The sequence below is a fragment of the Cylas formicarius genome, unplaced genomic scaffold, assembly GCF_029955315.1.
Source record: "Cylas formicarius isolate icCylForm1 unplaced genomic scaffold, icCylForm1.1 PGA_scaffold_10__41_contigs__length_53128322, whole genome shotgun sequence".
Classification (NCBI taxonomy): domain Eukaryota; kingdom Metazoa; phylum Arthropoda; class Insecta; order Coleoptera; family Brentidae; genus Cylas; species Cylas formicarius.
The window spans coordinates 8,892,203-8,920,168 of NW_026844214.1; the positions used below are offsets into that span (position 1 = coordinate 8,892,203).

The 27,966-nt window shown below is 31.9% G+C and overlaps 4 protein-coding genes across 7 annotated transcripts in view; all 4 read left to right on the top strand.

Moving 5' to 3' along the window:
• Positions 1 to 11,142, top strand: part of LOC132701785 (transcription factor AP-2-epsilon) — a 63,266-nt gene extending 52,124 nt beyond the window's left edge. For all 4 annotated transcript variants that reach the window (XM_060669970.1, XM_060669980.1, XM_060669990.1 and 1 more), the window contains 3 exons: positions 4,675 to 4,864; positions 7,240 to 7,551; positions 10,500 to 11,142. In XM_060669970.1, coding sequence (XP_060525953.1) covers positions 4,675 to 4,864; positions 7,240 to 7,551; positions 10,500 to 10,927 — 930 coding nt within the window. In that variant the 3' untranslated portion in view covers positions 10,928 to 11,142. The remainder of the gene's footprint in view (positions 1 to 4,674; positions 4,865 to 7,239; positions 7,552 to 10,499) is intronic.
• Positions 11,143 to 12,093: 951 nt separating this feature from the next.
• On the top strand, positions 12,094 to 12,869 carry LOC132704380 (uncharacterized). Its single transcript, XM_060674350.1, has one exon. The coding sequence runs from the start codon at positions 12,227 to 12,229 to the stop codon at positions 12,800 to 12,802; it is 576 nt and encodes a 191-aa protein (XP_060530333.1). The 5' UTR covers positions 12,094 to 12,226; the 3' UTR covers positions 12,803 to 12,869.
• A 1,369-nt stretch (positions 12,870 to 14,238) lies between these two features.
• On the top strand, positions 14,239 to 23,391 carry LOC132705840 (ethanolaminephosphotransferase 1-like). Its single transcript, XM_060676763.1, has 7 exons — positions 14,239 to 14,507; positions 14,802 to 14,870; positions 15,593 to 15,785; positions 20,681 to 20,976; positions 21,335 to 21,640; positions 22,326 to 22,508; positions 22,584 to 23,391. Exons 1-7 carry the CDS (start codon positions 14,448 to 14,450, stop codon positions 22,644 to 22,646), a joined length of 1,170 nt encoding a protein of 389 aa, XP_060532746.1. The 5' UTR covers positions 14,239 to 14,447; the 3' UTR covers positions 22,647 to 23,391.
• A 796-nt stretch (positions 23,392 to 24,187) lies between these two features.
• LOC132702211 (partitioning defective protein 6) lies at positions 24,188 to 27,952 on the top strand. Its single transcript, XM_060670716.1, has 5 exons — positions 24,188 to 24,455; positions 24,615 to 24,840; positions 25,066 to 25,323; positions 25,409 to 25,545; positions 25,885 to 27,952. Exons 1-5 carry the CDS (start codon positions 24,387 to 24,389, stop codon positions 26,137 to 26,139), a joined length of 945 nt encoding a protein of 314 aa, XP_060526699.1. The 5' UTR covers positions 24,188 to 24,386; the 3' UTR covers positions 26,140 to 27,952.
• Positions 27,953 to 27,966: the final 14 nt, after the last annotated feature.

Here is a 27,966-nt window from a genome sequence, read left to right on the forward strand (position 1 = left end):
GTCTGCACCAGAAAGCAAATACACACATGAAATAATAAATAAAAAATGCAATAGAATTATGGAGAAAATTGATTTCCAGCGTGCGTTTATAAAAAATCGCGGAACTTTGCTAACAAATAAATAATAATTAAGCCTTTGCCAGTATATTTTCTTCAGAAAAAAAAACTCGCGTTTATCCTAATTAATAATAACCAAATCGTTTATTCCAAGTTGTTTATAAATGGTAAATTTATAGTTATTTTGAGCCCAATTATGCATAATTACTTCGGACATTCCTGATACTTCAGTCACGGCCTTCCTTGGAATTTTAGAATTTTAAAACTATACTTAAAAGCGTCTCTTTTTTACTCCTTTCTGTAAAATACTTAATTATATACCGATCTAACGTGCGGAAGTGTCCTTTTATCATGTCTGTTTCGAGATATTACCGTACGGCTTGAATTTTGACGTGTGTCAATTCTGACGGTCATGGCTGTTGGAGAGGCGCCTTAGTTCATCTTGAAGCGCTTCTCTTGACTATTTTGTACTACAATAAAGTAAATTTATTAGTTTTCATATCATAAACAAATTGGGTTGTTTCGGTCGCAGCCAAAATTTACTTTTTTTCTTCCGCTTTCTTTTGCCTAATTTAAACAAGGCGCAAAATAAATTGTAAATAAGGAAAAAGTAATAAAAACTCTCAGCAAAATGACTGTGAATATTAAAAAAAAAATAATACAAGTTGGTTATACCGAACTTTTAGTTCACTAGTTATGTTTGTAATAGTATATTAGACCGTGGATTTTGGGTACATTTTTGCAAAACAAGATGAATACATTCAATGACATGACGGTCAGAAGCCGTACGGTAAAATCTTCGAAAACATTGGAATGATTCCAAACCCGTGCGTTAATATCCCGGAAATGTCCGAACTGCCTCGGATCCATGGAAAAAGAAACTCGCGTGATAAAGTGGCGCTTCCCGTACGCTAAATCGGTGTATAATTGCAACAAGTGCAATAAAGGGCATTTGACTCACGAGTTTATTTGACACAAGCGGAGCGATCGTTTAATGAATGAGTAACTTAAAGAGTGTACCAAACATGTTGCATACTATACTTTTTCTACGACCATTAGTTTTTGGGTATATTTTTGCAAAACATCACGAATACATTCACTGACATGACGTCGAAATTCAAGCCATGCGGTAAAATCTACGAAAACATCCGATTGCTCCCAAACCCGTGCGGTAATATCTCGGAAATGTCCGAAGGGGCTCGGATCCGTGGGACGAGAAAGTCACGTGGTAAATTGACACTTCCCGCACACTAGATAGGTCTATAATTGTGCATTTTACATGAGAGAATGCACATTAATTTCTTTGACTATTCCATTGCTTCCTACTGTTTCCATAAGGGAATCCGATTAATCCGATAAATGTATTGTGACATTCTTCATTGCCGAATGGTAGAATGATAGATTCAAAAATACAAAATTACTTTTTAGTTTTGTTTAGAAACTTTGTAATGTCTTGCGATTTACGGGAAAATCGTTTTAATTTTTTTTTAACGGAACAATGAGTAAAAGAAATGGGAATTGACTGCTATATTTTGAGTTTTTGGTTTCATTTCAAATAGTCATTTCTTCCATACTGTATTATTTGAAAATTGGTTTAAATTCAATCGGACGTTTATTAATTTTGTTCAATATTAAATTGGAAAATATCAAAACAGACCTAAAGCTCAAAGAATGTGCCCTTAAATTTTTCCATTATTTTTTTTCCATTGTTTTAATTAAAATTAAATTAAATTACGTCGGACCCAGTGGAGGAGCCTACCTGTTCTTTCTTCTGCTGTAAATTATCATTTAATATTGCAAGTTTGTTTTGACAGGTGCCTTTGTAATAAATAAAGTAATTAACATAAAAAAAAAGTTTATTTTCAATGACATAGTCAGAAAAAAATAAAATTAAAGATATTTGCGTATTTGAAACAGCTCGTGTCTGTTATATATTTTTGACAACCTAATAAAATGATTAAAAAACATGCAGGGTATTCCATTAAAAAAAAACAAGTTTAGTTTATACATCTAAATTGGGAGTAAAAAAATCTATCTGGATCATTTTTCACCTTTTCAATTAGTTAACCGAACTTCAAAGGGCGTCTAAAATTGGAAAATTTGCAAAGCCACACTCACATTTCTGTTGGGTCTTGGGTCACAACAACCACAACACGCTAACTTTATTAATAAGGGAAATACGCCGTAAAACCATAAAAATGACGCAGGGTGCAATTGGGGCAAAATGCCGATAAAACTACCAAAATTATTCGGATACTTCTGAGAACATTATGGAAAAAGGGACACTTGCTATATTATTGTTTTACAAATAGTCTAAAAGAAATAGTTGTTGCCTAATTTTTTGTCCCTAATTTGGGACCTCTCTCTATTTATTTTAATTGAACCATGAAAAAATTGTTTTGAAAACTTCATGAATGATTAGAGTCGAATTTGAAGGCACGCGTGAAAAGACGAATTTAAACCGATAATGTGGCACTTATCTGTTCCGTGAATTTTAAGGAAGTGCATCGCAACGCTGGAGAAGCGTCTCTCGGCTCCGTAATCGACGCCTTTCTGATATTATAAATATCCCCTCCGAAGGAGGCCGCAATCTTGGCATATTTACGATCTCTTGACATAGTTGTTACAGAGTTGAGGAATGTTTGACATCCGGATAGCGCTCAGATCAGCCGATGGCGCCCTAAAGCGTTGGGAATGCTTTGAGAATTATATTTTCTTCGAAAAGTTGAAAAACGACAACGCTTTGTTCGAGTGGTGTACGTAAACTATGCATATTTGAACCCTTCGCGTGATGTTGATCCAGGAATCATATGTAACTAAAAATAAAATTTTTATAACATTACACTTTCCTACTAACTCTCGTTTCATAATTGTAAACGCTGTTCTCATCTCGCTCTACAATTTGGATTAAAAAATATGAAAATCCACAGATAATCTTTGTGAATGCTGAATATAATCAGTAATTGAACTAAGGTGGCTTTTACTTGATGAAAATCCATTTATAAATAAGATAATAAATAAGAACTAAAAGTTCAGATTTTCACGAAACTATATATATTGACATTGTCAAAATTTTCTAAAGATTTTTGTTTGTAGGAATTTTGTTTGTGGGAGTTATAAATCATTATTTCGTTGCCTTAACCGTATTCCATTCCTATGACTCCGTTATGATTGTCAAGGTTCCCGAGAGTGGCAGGTAAACGGACAGGTAGTTGACCCACTATTTAGTATTCAGTGTTCAAAATTAGAAGCACAGTTACTTTCCGGCAGTTGTTGGCAAAGTTCATTCTTGAAATGAATTTTTGTTACGAAAAAATTTAAAACAAAAAAATCACTTTTAATAGAGACAGACGACGATATTTTTATTATTTATTTATATCATAAAAACAGAAATGCTGATGTTTTTGAAGACTACTTCCAGCAAATCTTATTTCTTCTTCATTAATTCATTACTTTAAATAAGAAACAATTTAAGGAAGCTATTGGATATTGTAAATTTGAATAAACCTCAAAATTTTCGCACTATCACTGTGAAGAATACCTCATAGAATTGGTATGGACGTAAGTAAAAGGATTTGTAACAAAGCATAACACCACTTGTAAAATGAGGGACGTTCAAATCCAAGAGAAAATGAAGACAATGTAGAACACTGTAGAACCCCTTCTTATTTCTCAGGACTTCAACGATTATATTTTATCTTACAATTCGGAACATGATGGCTACAATTTACAAATGGAATTGTATTATAAATAGTGGATTTTTTTTAATAAATGATACTTATGACAATTTATCTAATTCACTAATTTATCTATTCACTCCTCACATACCGAAAGAGTTTTTTGCCTTACAGAGGCGAACCATCAGGGCGATGACGCAGTTGAATTTTAGGGGTGACGTAAGAGCAAAGTTTAAAGTTCTCCAAATATTAACTGTTCCATGTTACTATATTTATTCGGCATTAAAGTATACTAAAAGCAACCAGGATCAATATCCCCTTCATATTAATCTTTGCCACTATCTCGCCAGAAACAGAAATGATATGTTGATTAACTACTCAAGAATTGCAAAGACATAAGAACTATTATGAACCTAAATTCTTCAATCTATTGTCTCTAAGCGTCAGAGAGCTGCCGGAGAGACAATTCTCTATTAAGGTCAAATCACTTTTGCTGGATGGGGCCTATTACTCATTTGATGACTTTTTATCAATTTTAATAATGGTTAACGTTTTTTGTCGCGGTGCCTTTGTAATTATACATATATGTAGATTTTGCTCAACGTTTTTGCTGACTTGTGTAAAACCGTAGGGTTGTTAACGTCCATAAATTATTATTGTTATTATTATTATTATTCTTATATTTTTTAATTATCCGTCAATATAAGTTTTTATTTACTTGATCTTAAAATAATTAATATCTATCTATATCTCTATAATTATAACCTGCTGCTGTCTATTACCTTCATTCTCCAAATTATTAAAAACGATTCAAGGTATGTAGGTCTTAAAAAACTGAAAAATATCATCGCAATTTGTCCGAGCTTTACGATACGATACTTTTGAGTTGTCCACCCTGCCACCATTTCAAGAACACCAAAACAGTGTTTGTTTCGTTTCAGGGACAACTGGGCCACGGTGCAAGCTTCCCTTACAGTGCCCCTGGAGGTGGTAGACCTGATTATTCAGTCGCACCTCAAAGGCACGACGACCCGCTCTCCTTGCATCAAGCGTTAGGTCAGGCCGTGGAGGACGCACAAGGAGGCATAGATGACAATACAGGGTTTATAACCGATCTTCCTTTACTTAAGGGTGAGTATTTCTATGCTACAAGGCCTCCTTCTTCATAAGTTAAAAACAAATCACAAATATTTTATAATATTTTTTTGTTTATTTATTTGTTTAACATGTAGAACGTTAATGCCCTTTAATGGGTCGACGATTGATCTTATTACACTTACAATTTTTTCCATAGATGAGAAAAATAACAAATTTTTGTTTATTTTTTGTCATTTTTATATATCCGATAACTATATACTTGGGAGACAATAATATCCACTAAGAACCTACTTGATATTTGGTGGAGGCTCAATTTGTTTCTATTTCCTAATATCGATTTTCCGACAATTTATTTTTGCTCCATATTTTTGCGTTTGAAAAATAGGAAAACTTTGTTTGTTTAGAACGAAAACAGCAACGCATTACAAACAAAGAAAAGAAAAAATGAAACAAAGTTACAGTTGAAAAAACGGTGCGTTTTTTTTATATCGTATGGTTACTTACTGGTCATTCCTGCCAAATCCAAAAATGTGCTATTTACAATACAATAGTGTTTGCTTAGAATGGATGATGATCTACATCTAGATCTAGGTAACTGTTGTGTCATCCGCTACGTATTACAAAATTTAAATATTTCAATGAATGAAAATATGAATATATTAGCTGTGCCCGATAAAACTGTATACAATAGAAATTCAGCAAAAACTTGGGCTTCAGTCCTGTCTTTGTTTAACTAAAACTTAAGTTTTTCTTGTTCTTCAGTAATTTTAAGGCTTGGAACTTGGAAATAGCGTCGAGATTCAACAAAATTTTTCTTTTCGTGTGTACTGGCGTGACCAACAGATGTTGGTCCCACAACCAAACAATGTATGACTTTCCAATTAGATGTACCCCTTCGTTTGCCACCTACGGAGTTTTACATCTAGTGATATAAGGGAGTGTTAGTAGTTTTTTGTATTCAGGGCTAAGTATTGTTATCGTTGTGTAAAAAAGAAACATTTGTTCTGATGGTTGTATGACAACTTTAATGGCATAATATGGTTTGTTCGCAGAGAGTTTTTTTTTTAACCAACGATACATCTCCATCAAATGGAAACGAAAGTGAGTTTTAAAGGGTTTTAAAACGATGTTTACTTATTATTGATTATCAACTTTGATAACATAAATTTTTATGAGATATATAGGTGATTCCTTTTATAAGCGCTCTTTATAAATACTTTTTTTCCTGACTTCAAATTTGGAAGAAATTGCGTTCTCTATCTGAACGTTAAATTGTCAACGCTAGTTTGCATTTTGAACGTTTTAACATTTGACCCTGTATTTTGCAGTTGGTGGAACACAATCGGTATTATCACAATTTTAATAATAATACTCAAGTACTTCTTCGAAAAATAATAAAGTTTTGAACAATGATTGTAATGATTTCGTTTACCTTCACTTTGTATTCCTTGTTTCTTGTGTTTCAAGTTCATGGGCATTATGTGGGAAATAATATTACGTCATTGAAAATTTAGGTCCATAGGTGAAAATCAAATGATCTCAAATCAAGTCAACTAACCAAATACTAAAAACATCTCAAAGTTTGTCAAAATCAATGCTAACGGGAAAGAACTTTGGCTGTTGATTGTCTTTTGATATTTATAGAGAATGGCACAGCCAATCGATGTAAAAGACTTAAATTTTACATCACACCATGCAATAATATACATAGTAACGTATTTGAAAACAGCACGTTTTGCATCTTTGAAAATTATATAATTCATTGATTGAGCTATCCTGTAATCAATTCTCAATATCCATTTCGAAAGTATGCTTCTTGTATTTTCGATACTCATACGGACGATTAAAACATTAAATTTTCTCAGAAACCCAAAAATTAAATGATATACCGAGTGTTTAAATTAAAATAAGTAAGTTAGGTGCTGAAGATGCTTATATAAATTATATACAACATATTTCGAGATACCCTGTATAATTGCAACTATTTTTGTCGTATACGTAATACACTTTTTTTTATTTAAATTATTTTGGTGAAATATACTATTATGGTGAAATAAAACAATCCCGCAATAGATATTTTTTTAAATTTGGACTACACTACACTACTTTAAATTCAACTATATATTTTTGCCAGCGTTGTATTGCATCTATACGAATTTAAAAAAAAATATCAATAATATCGGTTCATACCTGGTATACTATCGAAATTAAGCCACCCTGCATATAAAAAGCAGATATATAGTAGCTACACTCTTTTCTTCTCTAAATTATCGAAACTGCCCTCGCATCAATGCGCAATTAAGGCTGTTTGACATTGAATAGGGATAGGTAGTGTAATTAAAGTATAATATCGTTGAGTTATAATGTAGTTATTATCAGTACAATAAAAAGCAAAGCATTTCTTCCAGGGATGAAAGGAGGCAAAGATCATTCAGGAGTAGGTTCCATGGTCTCGCCTAGTGACGTATTCTGTTCGGTTCCCGGCAGACTCTCCCTCTTATCGTCGACTTCCAAATACAAAGTAACAGTGGGTGAAGTGCAAAGGAGACTATCGCCTCCGGAATGCCTCAACGCGTCTCTCTTAGGCGGCGTGCTGAGGAGAGCGAAAAGCAAAAATGGAGGAAGGATTCTCAGGGAAAAATTAGAAAAGATTGGCCTTAATTTGCCCGCCGGTAGAAGGAAAGCGGCAAACGTAACTTTGCTGACATCATTAGTAGAAGGTAAGTTTTTCACGAGAATTGTATTAGTATAGCGCTTCCGACAATTGTTTTAACTTTTGCCGTAATCAATGACAACTTGTGACTAAAGTCGAAACTGATTTTTGGGTTAGGACAAAAATCGAAGTAGCTTTCATCTCATCACTTACCGCATAGTATAATCGCAATGGCAATTTTCTAAACCAACAGCGCCACCTACGCTATATTGTACAGTTCTCGAACACATCATTATCAACCGCTAACTATTTAGAAATAACGGTTCCATTTTACGTAATTTGGCTCGTCGGCCAAATACGCATGTGCACTAAATATATCTATAGATTCACGAGGAGAGGTCGTACACAATCAACCAAGATGAAATTTGCTTGCTCTGCAATTTGTTGGAACTTGAAAAGCGTTAGCATGTTCTATTTGTCTGCCCACTTTAAAAACATTTACTCACTGCTGACTACTGCTGACTGGAGTGGCTCCGACAATTCCAGAATTATTATTGATAATACAACATTTTACGCTTTTTCTCTTGTTTTTGTTTTGTAATTATAATTGTGTTCTTATTAATATACGTATAATATACCTAAGTAAAATGTCGCTTATAAGTGAGATACGGGGTGAACAACTTGAAATTGTTATTTCTCTATAGCACAACCTTTTTTTTGAAATATCGAAACGAAAACTTTGGATTCGAGGAGGTAGTGAAAATAATTACGTTGCATTTTTTCACATATTATGTAGAGAGCGCAAATTACACGTTTTCTAATTTTTAATTTGTAAGGTGCTAAATTTGTAATAGTTTACACTAAAAAAACTATTTTCGGAATTATCAATGTCAAAAATATTCTAAGAAAGAACGTCCAAATTCATAATAATTCAATTAATGTTGAGTTAAGGGAAACGGTGTTTCTTAATAAGTATTAAATAACAATTATCAAAACAAAGCTTTTGATGTAAAAATTTTATTCTTTAAATTTATCTGTGGTACTTTTTAGAAGAATATATTTTTAATTTCCCGACGAATCAACAGCCTTACACCTGCAAGCAACGCAATGTATGTATATACTTGGCCTTCTATAATATTTAATTGTTCCTTAATTTCATAAGGATTGCTTTTATTTTGCTAGTCTTTTGATTTATCGAGTTCAACTTTCAACACAGCAATTTAAATAAGATAAAATGGATCGACAGATACTGTTCTTGTGGTATTTTCCACAAACCACACACCACAAAACTGTTAACAGAGTCACGAATAATGCTTTATTGCGCTTATACAGGTCAAAGTTTAAAGATAAACATTGGGTAATACTTTCAAACGGCTACGTTTCTTTACTGTCAGCACCGCCACAATTTTAGTGCACTTTGGCAATTCCAAAAACTTTATTTATTTTGTCCATTGCAAATTATAATTTGAATACGGCTTCTAAGCTTATAAAATTTCATTAAAGAAAAGCTAATTCAAAGCAAATGTAACATCAGTATAAAGTCGGTCAATTCATCTGGTTACAATGTTTTTAAGATGGCGACACTTGCAATTATACTGGAAATAGTTGTCAACTTGCTTATTTTAAACGAAAGCCCGTTATACGTTATAGGTTATAACCTTGGTGTTTTTAAGATATTTATTTGTTTCTGTCAAAGAAGCTACCACATTATTAAAGTATTCCGCACGGATTATCCAAATTTTAACCCTTTTCTTACTCCTAAGAATATTTTAAAAATCTTAAGAAGTGGTTGAAACAAAAATATCTCCAGAATCCCTGCACACTTTACTGTGTTTCTCAATATTGCCAGGATTTTAGCACATAAAACAATTGACAGCACTCTTTTTGCGTAGTACCTAAGATAGTTGTGTCATCTTCTTCGTATGCTTCTATTTCTGCCACGTACCTATTGTTTTTACTAGATGGATGAATAATAAAAAGAAGAAAGTAGTTTGATTTCTTTGAAAGTACTATCAGACGACTGTCGGTACCTTCTAAATATGTACCTAACATAAAATAGGCGATTGGATATCAATTTTCCCCTTTTTTTTTATTAAATTAGAGTTACATGTTCTCATATTGCATTACTTTTGGAACTGTTTTGTTTACAACAGTTAGTTTTGTTTAGTTTCAATCAATATTTTTCTGACTGTTATTAAAAAAATGTAATTAATCTATTTAATTTAATTTAAACTTATTATATAAAAGTTAAACGTAGGTGAAGGAAAAATTGCTTGCGCCATTTTGTATTTTACATTTGTCATTAACTTATTATTTAAAAATGGGCTCGTAATAAAAGAAGTTAAATGTAAAATTTTAAAGTTTTGCATTTGTTTCATAACCCGATTGCCCATAGCTGCTGTCGCAGGCATACGATCTTTAAAATATTCCACTATTTTAGTTTCAGGGGTAAAACCAATAAAATATTAAAATTTGGTAAAATTGTACGGAAGTCACTAATCCCTTATAATCCGAAGGTCCGTGGTTGGTAACTGAAACTGGAACATATTACAATTAAGCTTATATTGAAGAAAACATCCTGCACACTCTAAACAAAAAACAAAAATTTGTATAATCGCTATCTCTTTTTTTTAATTTCAACATGATGACAACGTATCTTAGCAATAATTGCCAAATCGAATTATTGAACTTTCGATTTTAAAATGCAGGAATTTTTAAATACAGGACCGGTCAAATTAGCTGTCATTTGTGAAAAAAGGCTTTAATCTGACTTCACAGGTTAGCATGAATAATTCAAAAAATAAATATACCTAAACGAAAACAAAAAATGGGTGTGGTTCTAATTAATAGTGGATTCCTAAATCACTGGAAAAAGTTGTCAAACTTTGGTCGTTTTTGAATTATTACCTGAACATAGGGAATAAAATTGTACTATAGTGGTATTATTATCAAACATTTGTGCTAAAAAAATAACAATAAGGAATCCTAACTAATGCATATTGGCATTCTTTGCAGGGGAAGCTATTCACTTGGCTAGAGATTTCGGTTACGTCTGCGAAACGGAATTCCCCGCACGTCAGGTCGCCGAATATCTTCTTCGTCAGCATGGAGAGACTCCAAGACGAAAAGAACTCCTTCAGGCAACGAAGCAAATCACTAAAGAGCTTATGGATCTGCTCAACCAGGACAGATCGCCTTTGTGCAATACCAGGCCCCAAATACTTCTCGATCCTTCTATTCAGAGACATTTAACGCATTTCTCTTTAATAAGTCACGGTTTCGGAAGCCCAGCCATAGTCGCAGCTTTAACCGCGATTCAGAACTTTTTAAGCGAATCGTTAAAACACCTGGATAAAGTATTTCCTAACCAAAATACTCAACAAGGACAGGGTATGTTAGTAACGTCATCTCTTGATAAAGGGAAGCTTGACGACAAAAAGTGACTATGCTGTAAAAGTTTGTGTTGTGATCTGAGGTGCCATTCGAGTTCGAAACGTAGCGAATGCATCTTTTAAGTTTATTACGTTTTGCCAGACATTGTTGACAAGTATTATGTATTTTTGTTTTTTTTTTTTGTATTTGTATATTGTCAATTTTACATGGAATATATTTTTTTGAAAGTGCCAATGCCGATACTGTATTATAAGATAAACGTGACCTTGGGTAAAAATATATACAAAATTACATGGGTGTGGTTTTATTATTCCAAATATTGATACAACCCTATCGAGATAATAAATAGTACATTCAATTCAATTCAATTATGCGTTTCACAATTTCTGTTGGGCGAGACTGCTATGATCATCATCAAAAGAAGAAATATAACCAATATTATCAAGCATTCCAATTCTTATTACGAATTTAGGTGTAAGGCTCCGGCTTTTTTATTATTAACTCGGGCCTTTAAACAAACCTTCGGCATTTCGACAAATGACAAATACATTAATATAAAATTTCTACCTATTATTTACTTAATTAAATTAAAAAATAATATTGTAATATGTATATATATGCCAGATACCTACACTTTTTGTATAGATATTTTTTAATAGGTTTAATGTTTTGCTTTTTTTTTCTGAATATGTTTTATTTTGTTTTTGTTTGTTAACAGAATATTCGGTTTGTCCTAGAAAATATGTTGAAGATTGATTAAACAACAACAAAATAATGTTCTTTATTCGTAGTTTTGTAACATATTTTTAAATTTTCGCGGCATGGTGCGCGGATACTCACATCACTTTAAAATTTGTTCCTTGTGAGAGATAAATGGCTAGAAGCCAAGACTTACCAATTTGCATTCTCCGGATTTGTTCTTATGCCTCTACCTGCACTGTAACTGCCCATTCCATTGTCGAGCACTCGCCTAGTAGAATCAATTTAAGTTTCCACGTGCATTGCCTAATTTTATTTTCAAAAATACACCCTACAGAAAAGGACAACTATCTTATGATATGCGGGAAATCAGAGCGTGACATGTCGAAAAAAATTTTTGCGGAATTTGAAACTTCTTTTTGAATCTGTGGTGCCGCACCAGTGGCATAAACCGAGTTCTCAGCGCTGGTAGTAGCCGCCATCCGTAAAAAAAAAGAAGAAGATAAAGTCTAAACTGTGGCGGTCGCTCTCTACCTACCTAATCACTACTATAAAATAAAGTAAGGTTATATTGTATGGCTAAAATAGCACTACCGAGATTTTTTTATAGAGGCAAATGTTTGAAAATTTAAACTAAAAAAAAGCTTGATATGTTTGCTTTAAGATTAGGTGTAAATAGACAAGTCAAACTTGTTAAAAATTTGATTCGGAACTTAACCTTAAATTCGAGGACTCCGGTTATTCCTTCCTCTCTGACATCAAATCCACACATTTGGAGAGAAAATGGCGTCCTTAAATTGCCAACGATAATTAACACCAGATTAGACTTTCCGAACGATGCAACGTTTAAGCCACCCTTGGCTGATCCAGAGACCAAGAAACAAATTGAAGCTCCAGCACTACCTGAAAGTAGCACACCAAAAGAAGCAGTCAGACTCATAGTAATTCGCAGAAAAAAGATGAAAAAACATAAACTCAAAAAGCTCAGGAAGAAAATGAAATTTGAATGGGCTAAACGTAGACAGAAAAGAGAATTAAAGAAGGAGAAAGCATTTCAAGCAGTTCTTATTAAGCAGTGCAAGGATGCTGAGAATTTTTCTGCTGAAAAATATGTTAATGACAAATTGAAAATATTTTATGAACTTGAAAATCCAAAGCCAGTAGGACTCGACCATCGAAATACACAGAATAAAAAGTTTACCGTTACCACAACCAAGAAAGTGTAACATATTTTTTGAGTGAAATGGTGAAACTGTTTCTTAGTACAAGTCGTTCTTCATAAAATTGTTTATTTTTAATATACAATTTTTTAATTTCCTTGCCCCCCACCATCTTTTGCCATTTAGATTTTTACAGTGTTCATAATTTAGTAACTGGCTTCTAAATTTGCTTATAGCAAAATGCAGGGTTGTTGGTGACAATCAAAAATTATAATCATTAGTAAGTATTGCTAAATGACATATCGTCGCCGCTGCCAACAGACTAGAATAAAGAAGAAAGGTAAAAAACTTGCAGATAGAAATTTCAATCAAAACTTATCTATGTTACAACCTTAGGGAATCAAAGTAGCTTTTTTTTTAAATAAGTAGGCAAAATTGCATACATTATTTTTTCAGCAAGCTTATGTAACAAATAATAAACAAGTGTTTATAGTAAATTATGCCACAAGTGCGATAAACGGCATTTGACTTAAAAAGTTTACCGAACGTGTTGCATAATGTACTTTTTCTACGACCGTTAGTTTTTGGGTACATTTTCGCAAAACAACAGAAATAAATTCACTGACATGACTGTCAGAATTGACAAACGTCAAAATTCAGAGCTTGGGAAGTATATCCAAAAACATCCGATTGCTCTCAAATGCGTGCGGTAAAATCTCGGAAATATCCGAAGTGGCTCGGATTCATGGGAAACGAAATTGACGTGGTATAGTGTCGCTTCCCGCACGTTAGATCGGTGTATAATTGGTATGTTATGCAACAAGCGCGGTAAACGGTATTTGACTCACGAGTTTATTTGACACGAGCGGAGCAAGTTTTTAATAAACGAGTGAGTTAAAAAGTTTACCGAACGTGTTGCATACTATACTTTTTCTACGACCGTTAGTTTTCGGGTACATTTTCGCAAAACAACACAAATACATTCACTGACGTGACTGCCAGATTTGACAAACGTCAAAATTTCATACGTGGAAAATATCTCCGAAAACACCGATCGCTCCCAAATCCGTGCGGTAAAATCCCGGAAATGTCCGAAATGGCTCGGATTCGTGGGAAACAAAACTGACGTGGTAAAGTGTCGTTTCCCGCACGCTAGATCGGTGGGTAATTAGGTATTTTGCAGACGGGAGTAGAAAATAGGTATTATACAGACTGGAGTAGAAAAAAAATTTCTGGGGTCCTTACAGGTCTGGTGTGGAGATTAAGTAAGAACCTGCTAGTTTCTGATTGCACAATCGTGAGGAAAATGAGTACTTTCCAGACTATTGCCCAACAAAGTGACTGTTTACAATAATTAATAGTACCTCCTCCCCTTTTCCTACATAAACTGTTTATTTTTATAACATCTTACATTTATTGAATAAGTCCGGTCCTGGCTCTCCTATTTCATAAGTTGGTCGCGAGGTAGCGCGACGAGAATGATCACATAGGATGACATTAAATCCTAAAATTATAAATGGTCGGGCAGAAAGCATGTGTGTGTTATGATGTTCGGTATAGCGAACGTATATAATGTGTTTTTAATTTAAAACACTTAAATACCATTGCGCGAAACAAAGATGTTTTAATTCATGTAATGAGTTTGAATTTACATTAAATCCATGGTGTCAGAATTCTAGTTTCTGTTGCAATTATAAATTGAAATAACAAAATGATTTTGGAAAAGGAATATTTAAACCCGGATCATTTAGCCGGTTTTGATAATTATAAGGTATGCAAATAGGTATTGTTTGTTAGGAACAAGAAATATATTCTATTAAACAAATCAAAACAGATTGTTGGAAAAAAACAATTTATTATGGACTTGCCAGAAAACATTTAAATTGTGTTTAAAAAATTGAATATTGTCATTAAACAATATTTACCTACAAAAATTTGTTCTCTAAGTAATATTACATACTTAGTAAATTGAATTAAGTGTTCTGACGCATCTTTTCAATTAACAAGGTTTTGTACCTGCATGCTACACAAGCAAAACACCTAATTATTTTGTTTTTTTTTGTAGTACAATTCCATTGATACAGGACCATTGAGCCTGTATATTATGCACCCGTTTTGGAACTGGGTAGTACAGGTATGTAAAACATTTTTGACAATGTTAAATAAAAAGAAAATGGACTAAAAAAATATACATTCTAATTAAGCTGATCTAGTGTATCAAACTTACACTCTGAGTGTGGGAATATCTATGAAAACACCTTTGTCATTTGCCGTCATTCTTCAGTCATGGTACAGGACTATTTTGGAGTGCTGGCAATGCTGAGGAATTGAGAAGGTGGTGATATCCACAGTGTTTTAAGGATTTTTTAAAATTTATTGATCTTCAAGGTATTTCAAATATTGGAATCTCAGAAGTGGTGAGATATACAGGCTGTCTTAAAAATCACTTATGAACTTTCATTTTCCTCACACCAGATGTGTTTCTTCTTTTTGGATATGAAAAATCTAAAATATGTTATCGGTCAAACTAATTTTTCGTAGTTCAAATCGGTTTATAAGGGTCTACTGTAATGGTTTATGTGTTGGAAAGCAATGAGCAAAAACTAACTAAAGCTAACCAAATCTGTCATTATATTTAATTTTCATATTTGGTTCTGTACTATCTTTTGGCCAGTTTTGTAGCATTTGCTGCTTTTAAAGTTTTTTAAAAACTGATTTGGCCTAAAACCAAGTAGTTTGGCCTAAAATCGGCCATCATTCATCATATTGGATAAGCTGACAGGCAGTCAACTAATATAATATGTCTGAGTTCAAGAAAGTTTCCTGTTTAAGCTTATTTTATGTTTTTTATTCCAGTATTGTCCAAAATGGGTAGCACCAAACTTGCTGACATTTAGTGGCTTCCTTTTTACTGTCATTACTTACGTCATGTTTGCAGTAGTGGATTACGATTTTTTAGCGTCTGATCCTGATCATCCTGAGATCGATTCGCTACCAAAATGGATGTTTATGGCTGCCGCCATTTTTCTTTTCCTCGCCTATACTTTAGGTAAGTCAAAATCAAAGACATTACACCGGTAAATACAGTTGAACAAAGCCATCATTGTTGTTTAAAATTTAATTGGTCGTCCTATTCTGAAAAATGAAAGATGAAAATAACTCTCCAAAAAAATTATGTAATAATATGTTATGCATATTTAATTTTTTAAATTTAATAAATAAATAAAAATAAAATACTTTAATAAGTTTAATAAATAAAATTTATATATTCACTGATTGCCATGTGGTTACAATCCCCTGAAAACATCTCAGATCCCTTCCAAACCTCGAAATGTCTGAACTGACTCGAGAACGTGGGTAAGGAAGGTGACGTCTTAAAGTGACAATTTCCACACAGTGCATCATTTTTTTTAAAAGAATATTAGATAGAAAAGGATATAAATTATATCTGTATTGGTCGATATTAATACAGGGAGAAACCCTTCACAATGTGTAGGGTCAGAATTTCTGAATCTACTATTACAGTTTTCAGTAAGTGGACAGTCAGTCCGCTCCAAAATTATTTTCCACTCTACTATAACATACCAAATTATACAGTGATTAAGAGTGCGCAATGTGTCGCTTTATGACGTTAGCTTCGTTAACCACTGTCCTGAGTCCCTTGGGGCGTTTCCGTTACGTGCAATTTTGCAAAAATGTGTCCAAAAGCTATTGGTCTTAGAAAAAGTATAATATGCAACACCTTGATATACTTCTTCAGTCACTTGTTTATTATTAATAATAATAATAATCTTTATTGTCTAACAGATTAACACCCATTTAGAAGACAATTTCATCTTAAGAACTTTAACTATAATAAGTAGTCAACTATATTCAACCCAGCAAAGTAATAGTGAAACATGCAATCCATTATAGTCAAATTTATGTTTAATTAATGTGGTAAACTGTGAGCGACTCAGACAAGAAAATTCAATATCATTACAGAAGCTATTCAACAATTTCATCAACTTATAGAGAGGACATTTAATCAAAACATTGGTTCTTGGAGTTACTAGGTGAAATATAGGTGATGCTCGTATAGTCCTTGAAGGAACATCAAAGTTCAGCGGGCTTAGCAACTCAGCGCAATCCACTAATGAATTGCAAAGTTTATACAAAAACTAGTAATAAATTAGTAATAAATCACTTTGTGGCAGTTCTCTAGCCGAGTAGAAACCATTTATATGAAAGTCAAGAACCTTTTCTGTGCATTTTCAATTTGAGTGATGTACTTATCGAATATTGGTTGCCACATCATTGAACTGTACTCTAATTTCGATCGCGCATAACTATAGTATAACAGTTTTAAAGTAGGTTCCCTAGCAAAATCTCTAGAATTGCTCACGTTTACCAAACTTATTATATAATATACCACTACCTCGATGTTGTTTAATGACAATTATTGTCAAACCAACATCCTTAAAAATTTACTGTATATTTATCATTAGTATTGATCAAATCGGTGAACAAAAACAAAAACAAAAAAATAAATAATAATAAAGAAGTCAAACGTGAGATCAACTAGTATCTTTTAATTGTTACCTATCGCAGATATTGTGATTATAATATATTGATAAATTAATGTGTCTTTACATATACATACACATAAAGAATACACAACCGTAATATTTAATGTAATTTTTACACAACTGACATATAGACATGTAAATATTATATTAATTACTAATTTATTAAGAATGATAGTTTAAAAGTTATCTAGAATTAGACGCCTTTTAAGTTTTAGAACACACTCGCGATAATTTAAAAATGTCCACTAAACAATTGCGATTTAGGTCGTCTTTAGCTCTCCGTTACTAGTCTGACTCAAATTTTTGGTGAATTGTAACAAGTTGCTATCCCAAGGAAATCTTAAGTAATCCATAAAATTAGAAAATATGCAGATGTAATTATTATAGGTATATTTATAATTCAAATAATTGTAGTTTGTAAGATTTTTTTGACATACATATGTCAAAGGTTTTCTATTTTCGTGAAACTACTTTCTACCATGGAAACTAGACAAAACTAACGGCTTTAACAAAAGTTTCACTTCTTTGATATAGTTGATTTTGAGGTTATATATTTTTTGTTACAATTTTTAGGTATATAATATCTTTATGTGATAGAGGATATTCTTATATACTGATTTTCTATTTATTTAAACACAAATGTTCTACGAATTCAATGACGAATTTAAGCGTTCTAATTGCATTTTTTAATCAGGCACAATTTTCTTCTTTGACGATACCACGTTGCTGTCGTCAATCATTTACATTTTTAATGATTATCGTTGGTACCAATCAAATATTATGTGCTATAATAATTTTATTTAATAATTTTGCTTTATATAAAAAAAGTAGCAATTAAAATGTTGTTTATTAAAATTACGTTGCCGGTAAAAAGAATATTTTACTTGAGCCTTGAAATTAAATCCGAATAAGTCTGCATTAATATATTTTGGGCCGCCCAAAACTTGGATATATCTATATCAGTTTGCTTTATTTAATATTGTTTTTTATCGTTTTTGATTTATGCTTGATTCATATCTTTGTAATGTAAAATATACTATACTATATACTAAATAAATAATAAATACTATACTATATACTAAAAAAAAAGTTTGCATTGTCTTGTTACATACTCGATTAAGTTAACAACCCGGCGCACCTTCGCCGACCTTAAAATAAAGGCGGTTTAATTAATTTATTATTTATTTAAAATACCCAAGTAGGTAATAAATACATTGCGCCATAATTTTATATACATAAATTCCGCGTACATCCTCCGAATTATTTACAACATTTATTTATTTATTAGTTTAAATTAGGTAAAAGTTGAAAACAAAGTAAATGCGGCCCATCAAACTCCTGCCCGCAATTATTGCGTTTTCCTGACACTGTTAAACAGGCAATAAATAATTCGCTGTAAAATATCAAACTGTAGTTCACAATCTGTAACGATATAATTTTCTTATCGTAGTCGGGCCAGAATAGGTCGAAGTTATAATTTCTTTTGATACAAAAATAACAATTCGAAGTTAGCAATTGAATAGATTAGATATTGGAGTTCGTAGGATCCTTAAAAGTTGGGTTTCCGTCACAAAAAATGCCGTGTTGTGCGATTTAGTTAAATACCTACGTTACTATAAAAATCACAGTCATTATTCTGGAATGAAGGCCCATTTTCGATAAAATTTGGATATTTTTCGGAATTGTAATTAATTTCCAAAGTTCATTTTAAATCAAATTTACGTGGACATTTTTTTATTTCAAATTTTGAGAAAAATATTCTTACTTGAATTTCAAAGGAAAAAAAAACAAAAAACTATTCTGGTTGATGATTTTATAACTGGTGGCACAAATTGGATGGCCTATTAGAAGTATCTGGCGAACGAATCAACGGATTTACTTCAAGTTCTGCAGTGTCATATATAAACCTCCTGTATATGTCTCACCGCCTTTGGAAAAACAATAAATTTTTATGATTCTTACGTAATATCAACATTTCGAGGAGAGTTTCGCACAGAGACAGAATGAACTTCGTAAAACCTTGTTTTAGTTTTTTTCCAACTATATTGCCCTTTTTCAAAAAGCAATAATCAATCAATCAAGCTCAAGAAGATTTCTTCCTGTCAAGCCCCCAAGCCTTTTTTGTGAAGCAAGAAAGAGTTTAAAAGAAACTAAAATTAAATAAAAATGAGATTTTACTAAGTTTATTCTGCCTAAGTGCAAAATTTTCTTCGAAATGGCGGCGTGCAATGTTATACTATGTCAAAATCATGAAAATTAATTTTTATATCAAAGACCCTATGAAATTGGTATAGAGAAATTTGAACAAAATTGGGTTAGTTCCTTTCCTAGAATTTGAAAGTTATCTTTCACTGTGCTATTTAAGAAAACTGGACAAACGGTATGTCTAGAATTCCCGCACAAAATCTTATGCTAGGAAAGAAAGCTTGAGCCCTTCCAGGAACTGTTTGGAAATTTTCAGCATTCAAAGTTGCTTAAAAATCTAGGATATTATTATTTATTTCGCCAAAGGAAATTGAAAAACCTGAACTAAATCTACTTCTTTTCTTGAGTAGAAGTTGAGGCGCGCAGGTGGTTTTGTGGGTTCTCTAAGCTTTATTATTTTTCTCAATGTTAAACCCAATTCATCAAGTTCTAAATATATAGATATATATATATATATATATATATATATATATATATATATATATATATATATATATATATATATATATATATATATATATATATATATATATATATATATATATATATATATATATGCATAACATAATTTTGCGTAATAGGGTGTACGTCTATTGTATTACAGTAGTCAGAACTTGTTTATTCTTAAACAAGAGTAAGTAAATGAATAAGTAAATCACAGTGTCCCAGGCGTAATTCCTTACCGTCCTTACCGTTGAAAATTTATTTAAAATTTGAAATTCGGTGGTAGGTTTTTTGATGATTTTGTATTAAGCCTTTTACAGGTATTAGATAATATGGCTCTACTACGATAAAAATTGATGCGCCGCAGGCGTCATTGTAGAGCTAATGTCTTTCCGCGCATGCTTTTTACCCACTAACCTGCACATTGTAAACAGCGATTTTCACTCGTTGTCCCAGAACATTTAACGAGGTCTGGGGGCATATTTCGAGAAAATATTACCGCAAAAATGTCTGTCAGCTGTCATGTTGGTTGTTAAATCCCTCAAGATCATTGGTTAAAAACGAGATTTTAAATCTCGCGCATACGCATGTTGAATGGACCTTCAAAAAATTTTTTTCATAGTTGATTATCGGCATACGCAGAGCCTCTATATCTCTAATAACTACATGTTATTAAGCAATAATTTGTAAACAATATGATACGCGAAACGTTCCGATCATATTACAGATGGAATAGATGGAAAACAGGCCCGACGGACAGGCACCAGTGGACCACTGGGAGAACTTTTTGATCATGGTCTTGACTCTTATACTTCGGCCCTTATTCCCGCAGCCATGTATTCGATTTTTAGCAGAGGATCAAGATACAGTATACCTCCGTTCAGAATGTTCTTTACAATGTGGAACATTCTTGTTAATTTTTACCTTGCTCATTTTGAGAAATATAACACGGGCATATTATTTTTGCCCTGGGGCTATGACTTCACTATGTGGGGTATAATTTTCACATTTTTCCTAACGGGGGTAAGTTTCTGTTTAATTAGTAAGTATTTACTTGGCTGATTAGTAAGTTATATGGGGTGATTCGTGTTGAGTGTCATTAAGTTATTCCAAACTTAAGGTACCACCACTGCTAGAGCGTAAATCTCACAGTATGCTGGTTTAGCTTAATATTGTAGTAAATGGAACGTTTTCTTCTGTGGTAATGTAATATAATGAAAGCTCTGCCGACGTAATGTGCATATTAGACACTTACATTCCGAGACATTCATATTATTTATTAGGCAATGTTCTTTTTCTCAGTTCTTTAGACAGGCACAGTCAACATAAATCCCTCTGTATATAGTCTTGACTGTTGAGTTCACCAATGAATTCCTTTCAGATCTTTGGACATGAGATGTGGTACTATTCTATAGCTGGAATTACAAATGGAACAATTGTGGAACTGCTGTTATATGTTTCAGCGATGATGTCTAACCTTCCTCTCGTTTTGTATAATATTTATAAATCATATCGTGACAGAACAGGGAAAATGCGTTCATTGCCAGAGGCGATAAGGCCACTGATTCCTCTATTTCTACTGTTCTTGATTACGCTTTTGTGGGTCTTCGAGTCTCCGTCAAATATCATTGATGCAGATCCGCGAGCTCTGTTCTTCCTAATGGGAACAATATTTTCAAATATTAGTGTAAGTGTTTTGTTATTTTTTTAGTATTTCTTCTACTGGATTCCTCCTGCATCAGTTGTTGCGGAGTCGAACTGAAACTGAGTTTCGGTTAAGCTCTGAAGAAGCCAATAGGTTGATTGGCGAAACCTTAGCAAGTTCGAATCAACAACAACCAGGAGCAAGCCAGGAGAAATTCAGAAGTTTTGTAAATAATGTTACAGTAGCGCCTGTGAAATTTACTTTAAAAAATATTTTGTCGGTTGTTTTTTATTATACATTTTCGTATTAATATCATTTTTGATTTACGATATTGATAAATTTAAAATGGGATTTCAAATAGAATAGTTAATGTATTTTGAGGAATTAAAATTTGAATCTTCCACTATTAGTCTGAAACTGAAGTACAGTTTTTTAATTACGAATATTTTTTTGTTTTATCTAATTTTTTTAGTTTAAATTGTAATTTCAAATTTATTTTCTAACAGGCCACGACATGATATAATTTATCACAAAATATTTATTTTTAGGCGGAAAAACCCCTTATTTATGCTAGTCACAGTTTTAAGTGCTAAAAATTAACCTGTCACGCTTAAAATAAAAATAAACTACCTGCTAAGTAACAAGCTGAATAAAAAACCAACCAAAACGATTTCAGATCTACCTAATGAAATATGAAGCGTTATTAAATAAATGGTTTACTTTTTAGTGTCGAGTAATAGTAGCTCAAATGAGCAATACCAGATGTGATTGGATCAACTGGATGATGGTTCCCACTCTGGTCGTGGTTTTGATTTCAGGAATCACCCAATCGTCGAGTATTGAATTTTTCCTTCTTTATACCTTGTGTGTTACAACAACTCTTGCCCATTGGCATTATGGTACATGTGTGGTAAGTGTTAATATTTGTTGAGAGTTACAAATTGAATTGATGCGGCTTTAACATGAAAATTATGTAATTTTTCAGGTTCGGCAGATGTGCCGACACTTCAATATAAATTGTTTTACAATTAAAAAACCGTCGGATTGACTAGATGCCGACAACGCGTGATCTAGCATCAGGTGTTGTCCCTCGGAACTTGTTTATTTTCCTTTTTTTTTAGGTGATTGAAATGTTTTTCGTTTCTTGCCTAGTGAAATGGTGGGTGGTCGTTTTTTTTTTGTATATTATGTTTATTTCGTGCCAGTTGTGAATAATTTTTAGAAGTCGTAGATATTATAGTTTAAAGCCAAAGGTAATTTTGATCATTTATTAACCCGGAAAGGAAAAGGAATTTTTGATTTATTAGCACCGTAGATTTTCAAAACACCTCAGTTTGCAGTGCACTTGTAAGTTCACTTTCTAGTTCTAGTCAGCCTTGGTAAGGCGACAATCGAATGTAATTTTGTCTAATTAACCAACAATTCCTTCTCCTTCATTTTAATAAGTTTTTTAGTTTGTTTTGAGGGACTAACATTGCATTATTCCTGTAATATTGTGCATTTATACTGACTAGGATATCTACTAACTTTAAGTTAGTTTTTTTGTTTATGAAAATATTCACTGTCCGCAAGAAGGAAATTATTTTTCAAATACTATGATGTTCCTGCTGACAGATGATATGATATATCCTTTTTATTAATTTATTATTAGACAATTTTAATTTAAGCAAGTGCAAAATTGTATCTACTCAAGTAAGTGGAAAAATGTTATTGATAAATGAACAATAAGGTTGTGTTTTTTTAGATTTAAATGTTATATTAAAACATACAAGAAAAAATAATCCTTTTATTTTTGTAATTAAAAAGAATATACTTATCAAAATCGGATCTTGAAGGGAACGACATATATCTACACAAAATCATCGGACAACGGAAATCCTATTGCTACTAACATTAAAAAGAAAGGTCTAGCCCGCCGGTGAACTTGAATAATAACCAAAACTATCCAACGCTTCTATTAAAAAGCTTAATCCGAATCACAAACCCCGAAATGATGACGGAAAAGCCAATACTCAAAAAAAATTATTCAATAAGCGAAACAGATAGCAAACTGGTGCGTTTTGAAACCTATCTATTATCAGTTCTTCGAGATCGAAAAAATAACAGTCGTACACGTATCGAATAATAACATAACATATATCAGTTATATCAAATGCAACTTGAAATTTTTGAGCGTGGTAAAACAGCAACGCAAAGCGATTTGTATGCATTAATAAATTCTAACCTAATATTCATCAAATATATTACTGTATAAAGTAAATGTTTTTCGCTGTTTTTAAATAGCTGGATACGCTTTGACATAAACACTAAACACCGAATTAGTGCATAGATAGAGTAGAAAACGTTAACTCTGGTTCGACAAGATTGTTCAAAAATCGAACAGTAACCTGCAAAACCGAGTCAGATTACCAGCGGTCCTCAACTGCTGCTCAACGAACTTTTTAAAAAGTTATTTAATTCGAATTACCGTTTCATAATTTCGCATGCATTGAAAGCAAAACTTAGTATCGAATATTATTTAAGTCAAGAACATGTCACTGACTATCAATTATTTCAATCCAACCGCCTATTTTGTTAAATTTTTATGATCACTGGTTTAGTGGGTAGTCATCAACTGGTGATTAGTTTTCTGATTAGCCATTGGAAAAGAATGAAGTGCGAAACGTAAATAAATTAGAATTTGCGATTTTATTGTGTTTTTAAGTTGATTTGTTTGTTTTTATCTGAGCGATTTTATTAGTGTATCCCGACTAAATACCCTACGGCAAACACTAAATGTAAATGAAAGATGTCAAAAAATAAGATTGTTTCTAAAAATTATTTACACGATTCCAGCAAAATCGAAGTTAAAAGCAAGGTAAGGTAAAAAAACACAGTAAACAAAACTTAGTCTAGCGATTTTCTAAGTTTAATTGTAACCAACCAAACTAAATAGACTTGTAAAATTGTTAGAGCATGCATTTATTAATAATTTATGATTGATAAATAATATGTTAATTATCCGTTTTAATTGTAGTTTGACGCCGAATTTAGAAGATTTTCTATAGAAAGAAATTCACAATCCAAATTTGAGGAATTTAAATCGTTATTGGAAAAATTACACAGATTAAAAGACATTGCTTTTTTGATTTCTTATATTGACCCTAGTGATCAAGATTTGTTACCAATAAATAATGATGATAATCTTCGAAGAGCTCTTATAAATGCCAAACCTCTTTTGAGAGTTATAATCCAAAGAAAAGGTATGTTGTATCTTTTTTATTTGATAGCCTAATGTTTCAGATATGCAAGTTTTATAGGGTAATTTAATGAATCTCTGCATTTGTTACTATTTATTGGATCATTTATTATCTAGATCTGTACTGCTTTTAAGAATCATTTCTTACTGTGATTTTTTCCAATGATTTGCTGTAAAAGATGTAGTGTATTGTATACCAATAAATGATTTTTAATTTGGTTTTGTTCAGGTGAAAGCTTAGAAGAATTGAATGGATATGGTACCATAAAACCTAGGAATCTCATTTCAAGTATATTGGGAGGTACACCTGGTAGAACCAAGACTTTACCAATTTCAAATCCGCATGATTTTCGACAAGTTTCTGCAATTATAGATGTTGACATTGTCCCTGAAACTTGTAGAAGAGTACGATTATTAAAACATGGATCAGACAAGCCTTTGGGGTTTTACATACGAGATGGAACCAGTGTAAAAGTTACACAAAATGGTTTGTTTTTGAAATAAGCAATAAAGAATTCATTTTGTTTGGTTTGGTTTAATGTATGGATAATGGATATGGATAATAATTTTAGGTTTAGAAAAAATTCCTGGAGTTTTCATTTCAAGACTGGTTCCAGGAGGACTAGCAGAATCTACAGGACTTTTAGCTGTAAACGATGAAGTCCTGGAAGTGAACGGAATTGAAGTAGCGGGCAAAACTTTAGATCAAGTATGTGACTACCATTTTGTAATTTTCTTAACATTTTCAAATAACTTATTTATTCAAGTTTAGATATCATTTTCCCATATTCATTAGCATATAATATAAAAGCAGACTATTTAGTTAGAATAACTATCAAAAATAATTTAAGTTTGTGCTATACACACCAATTGTTAGCCTTAACAATTGCAAAACCCAAGTTACATTATGATGATAAATTTTCATTGTTAACTTTTTTATTATTAACTTATTTGTTGTTTGTTGTAATAAAAAAATCAAATATCAGGCATAGATTTCCTTATTATTTTTATATCTTTATTTGTGAAATATATAATTTTCCCTACACAGGTGACCGATATGATGATTGCCAATAGTTCAAATCTTATTATAACTGTAAAACCTGCCAATCAAAGGACAGTCGGTCCTGTCAGGAGGGGTAGTTTTGGAAGGAGTTCTCACATGTCAAGTGGATCACAACAATCTCACACGACTGGTGGCTCTGATCCTGATGACAAATATGATCAAGATGAAATTGTCGATTTAACAGCTGGAATGAACTTGGAAGATGTTAATTCAAAAGATGACGGAATCCTACACCTTTAACACAAATAGGTTTCATCGGAGTATGTTTTACACATGGTAACAACAAGTCTGTGAATTATCTTAAGCTACTTCCTTTCATTTTAATAGATTAGAAAACTAGGAATTCGACTGAATTTGGGTTGCAAATAAGTATTGGATGTTTTTAAAAAAATCAGGCCAGTTTATTACATTTATTTGGATTGGGAACTGGCGCCTTTGATGTTAAATTTGTAATCAAAGAAAATTACACCAATTAAATTACAAATTTCAAAAAGGTTTCATCTGAGAACCAAACAAATCAAAGTATGGAGAACAAAATTTTTGTGATAAGTAGCACACTTATTTTTTGTTATTTTGCGTAAATATGTTAAATCCAAAGAAAGATGCTACAAAAATGAGTGAATATGAGTGGCAATCATTGTCAAAGAATTAATGTACTTAAGAGTAGACAACATATAAGACTAAAATATACATTCCATTTTTTTCCAATATTCCTTGCAGTTAGGATTCTGTTTATATTATTCTTAATATCGCATCATGTGTCATAGATATGAACAACATTTTTATTCAAATGCAAGGTTATGTGGTCTTTTTATTTTTTTAACAGACAATGCCTAACAAAATTGCATTGCTCAACCAAGTAAGTATTACATTTCAGTGTGCCTTTCAAGAATATATAAGTTTAAAATGTGCTTTTTTCCTTGATCTGTGGTAAAATCAAAAAACAAGGCCGTAATGAGGAGACATCAGTAGTGCCTTCATAACGCAGTGCCTTCTAATGTTGTTGGCTAAGTGTGTTTTGCAGTTTTAAAATAAATAACTTGTTAAAATACGCAGATTTCTATTAATATATGTTGCGATATTATAATTAATTTGTTTCTTATCAATTTCCTTTGTAAAAACTTCCATTTTGCTTGAAGCATTGTGACAATATAATAGCCGATAATTTTTTAACTTGGAAAATGTTTGTTTTGTTTCAATTTCATCAATGCAGAAGAAAACAAAAGTTATGAATAAAAATGAGTGTATTACAATTATGTTATGGCAAGACATTTTGTTTGTAAAATTTTTTGTGTTTTGTTGAGTTATATCATATAATAATTTTATAATTGAGGTATTAACATATTTTAGCACCTTTTTGTTGTGAATGTTTTGAGTCTTATTATAGATGGATGGGAGTGTATAGCATTTTAAGCTAATTCTTATTATGCTTGTATATATTTATTACTTCTAAGTACCTTTATCATATGTTTCCATGTAATTTTATATGATTTTATTAATTAATTTCACCCTCTGAGTTGGCAGATTCAATACATACCATACAATACTTTAAGCCATATCTAAATTTATTTAGACATGTATGATGATTTAGCAATTTTAATCATTCTCAGAAATTACCTTATTTGCCCACTTTTAAGATACCTTTTACTCCGAATTTTGAAGATGACAAATGATTTATATATGTTGTACCTAAAATTCAATAACATTTAAATATAATTCGAATAAGAAAATAACAAAAATAAATGGCTGGTACTTCGGGTGAAATCACAAATGTATGCACACGATATAGTTGATGTTGCAAAATTTTTTATTATATATTTTTCAAGTTTTTTGCTTTTAATATTTAAATTGTACATCTAAAATTTTGTCTCAAGGTAAATGAAAAATATCCGTCCTGTAGTTTGCCTTAATATTATTGTACAAGTATTATTATGGTATTATTAAGAGATTTTACATCCTTTTAACTATGGTATTGTTAAAGGTACATTTAATGCAATCATATTTTTACATAGTTTGCATCACATATGTACTTATTAAAGTTATTAGAAATATATATTTGAAGTTAAA

Coding starts and splice junctions, on each gene's coding strand:
- LOC132702211 (XM_060670716.1), top strand. CDS start 24,387: ATGTCAAAAAATAAGATTGTTTCTAAAAATTATTTACACGATTCCAGC. Junction 24,456..24,614: donor AAATCGAAGTTAAAAGCAAG/GTAAGGTAAAAA, acceptor TTTTAATTGTAG/TTTGACGCCGAATTTAGAAG. Junction 24,841..25,065: donor AGTTATAATCCAAAGAAAAG/GTATGTTGTATC, acceptor GGTTTTGTTCAG/GTGAAAGCTTAGAAGAATTG.
- LOC132704380 (XM_060674350.1), top strand. CDS start 12,227: ATGTTTGCTTTAAGATTAGGTGTAAATAGACAAGTCAAACTTGTTAAA.
- LOC132705840 (XM_060676763.1), top strand. CDS start 14,448: ATGATTTTGGAAAAGGAATATTTAAACCCGGATCATTTAGCCGGTTTT. Junction 14,508..14,801: donor CCGGTTTTGATAATTATAAG/GTATGCAAATAG, acceptor TTTTTTTTGTAG/TACAATTCCATTGATACAGG. Junction 15,786..20,680: donor TTTCCTCGCCTATACTTTAG/GTAAGTCAAAAT, acceptor ATCATATTACAG/ATGGAATAGATGGAAAACAG.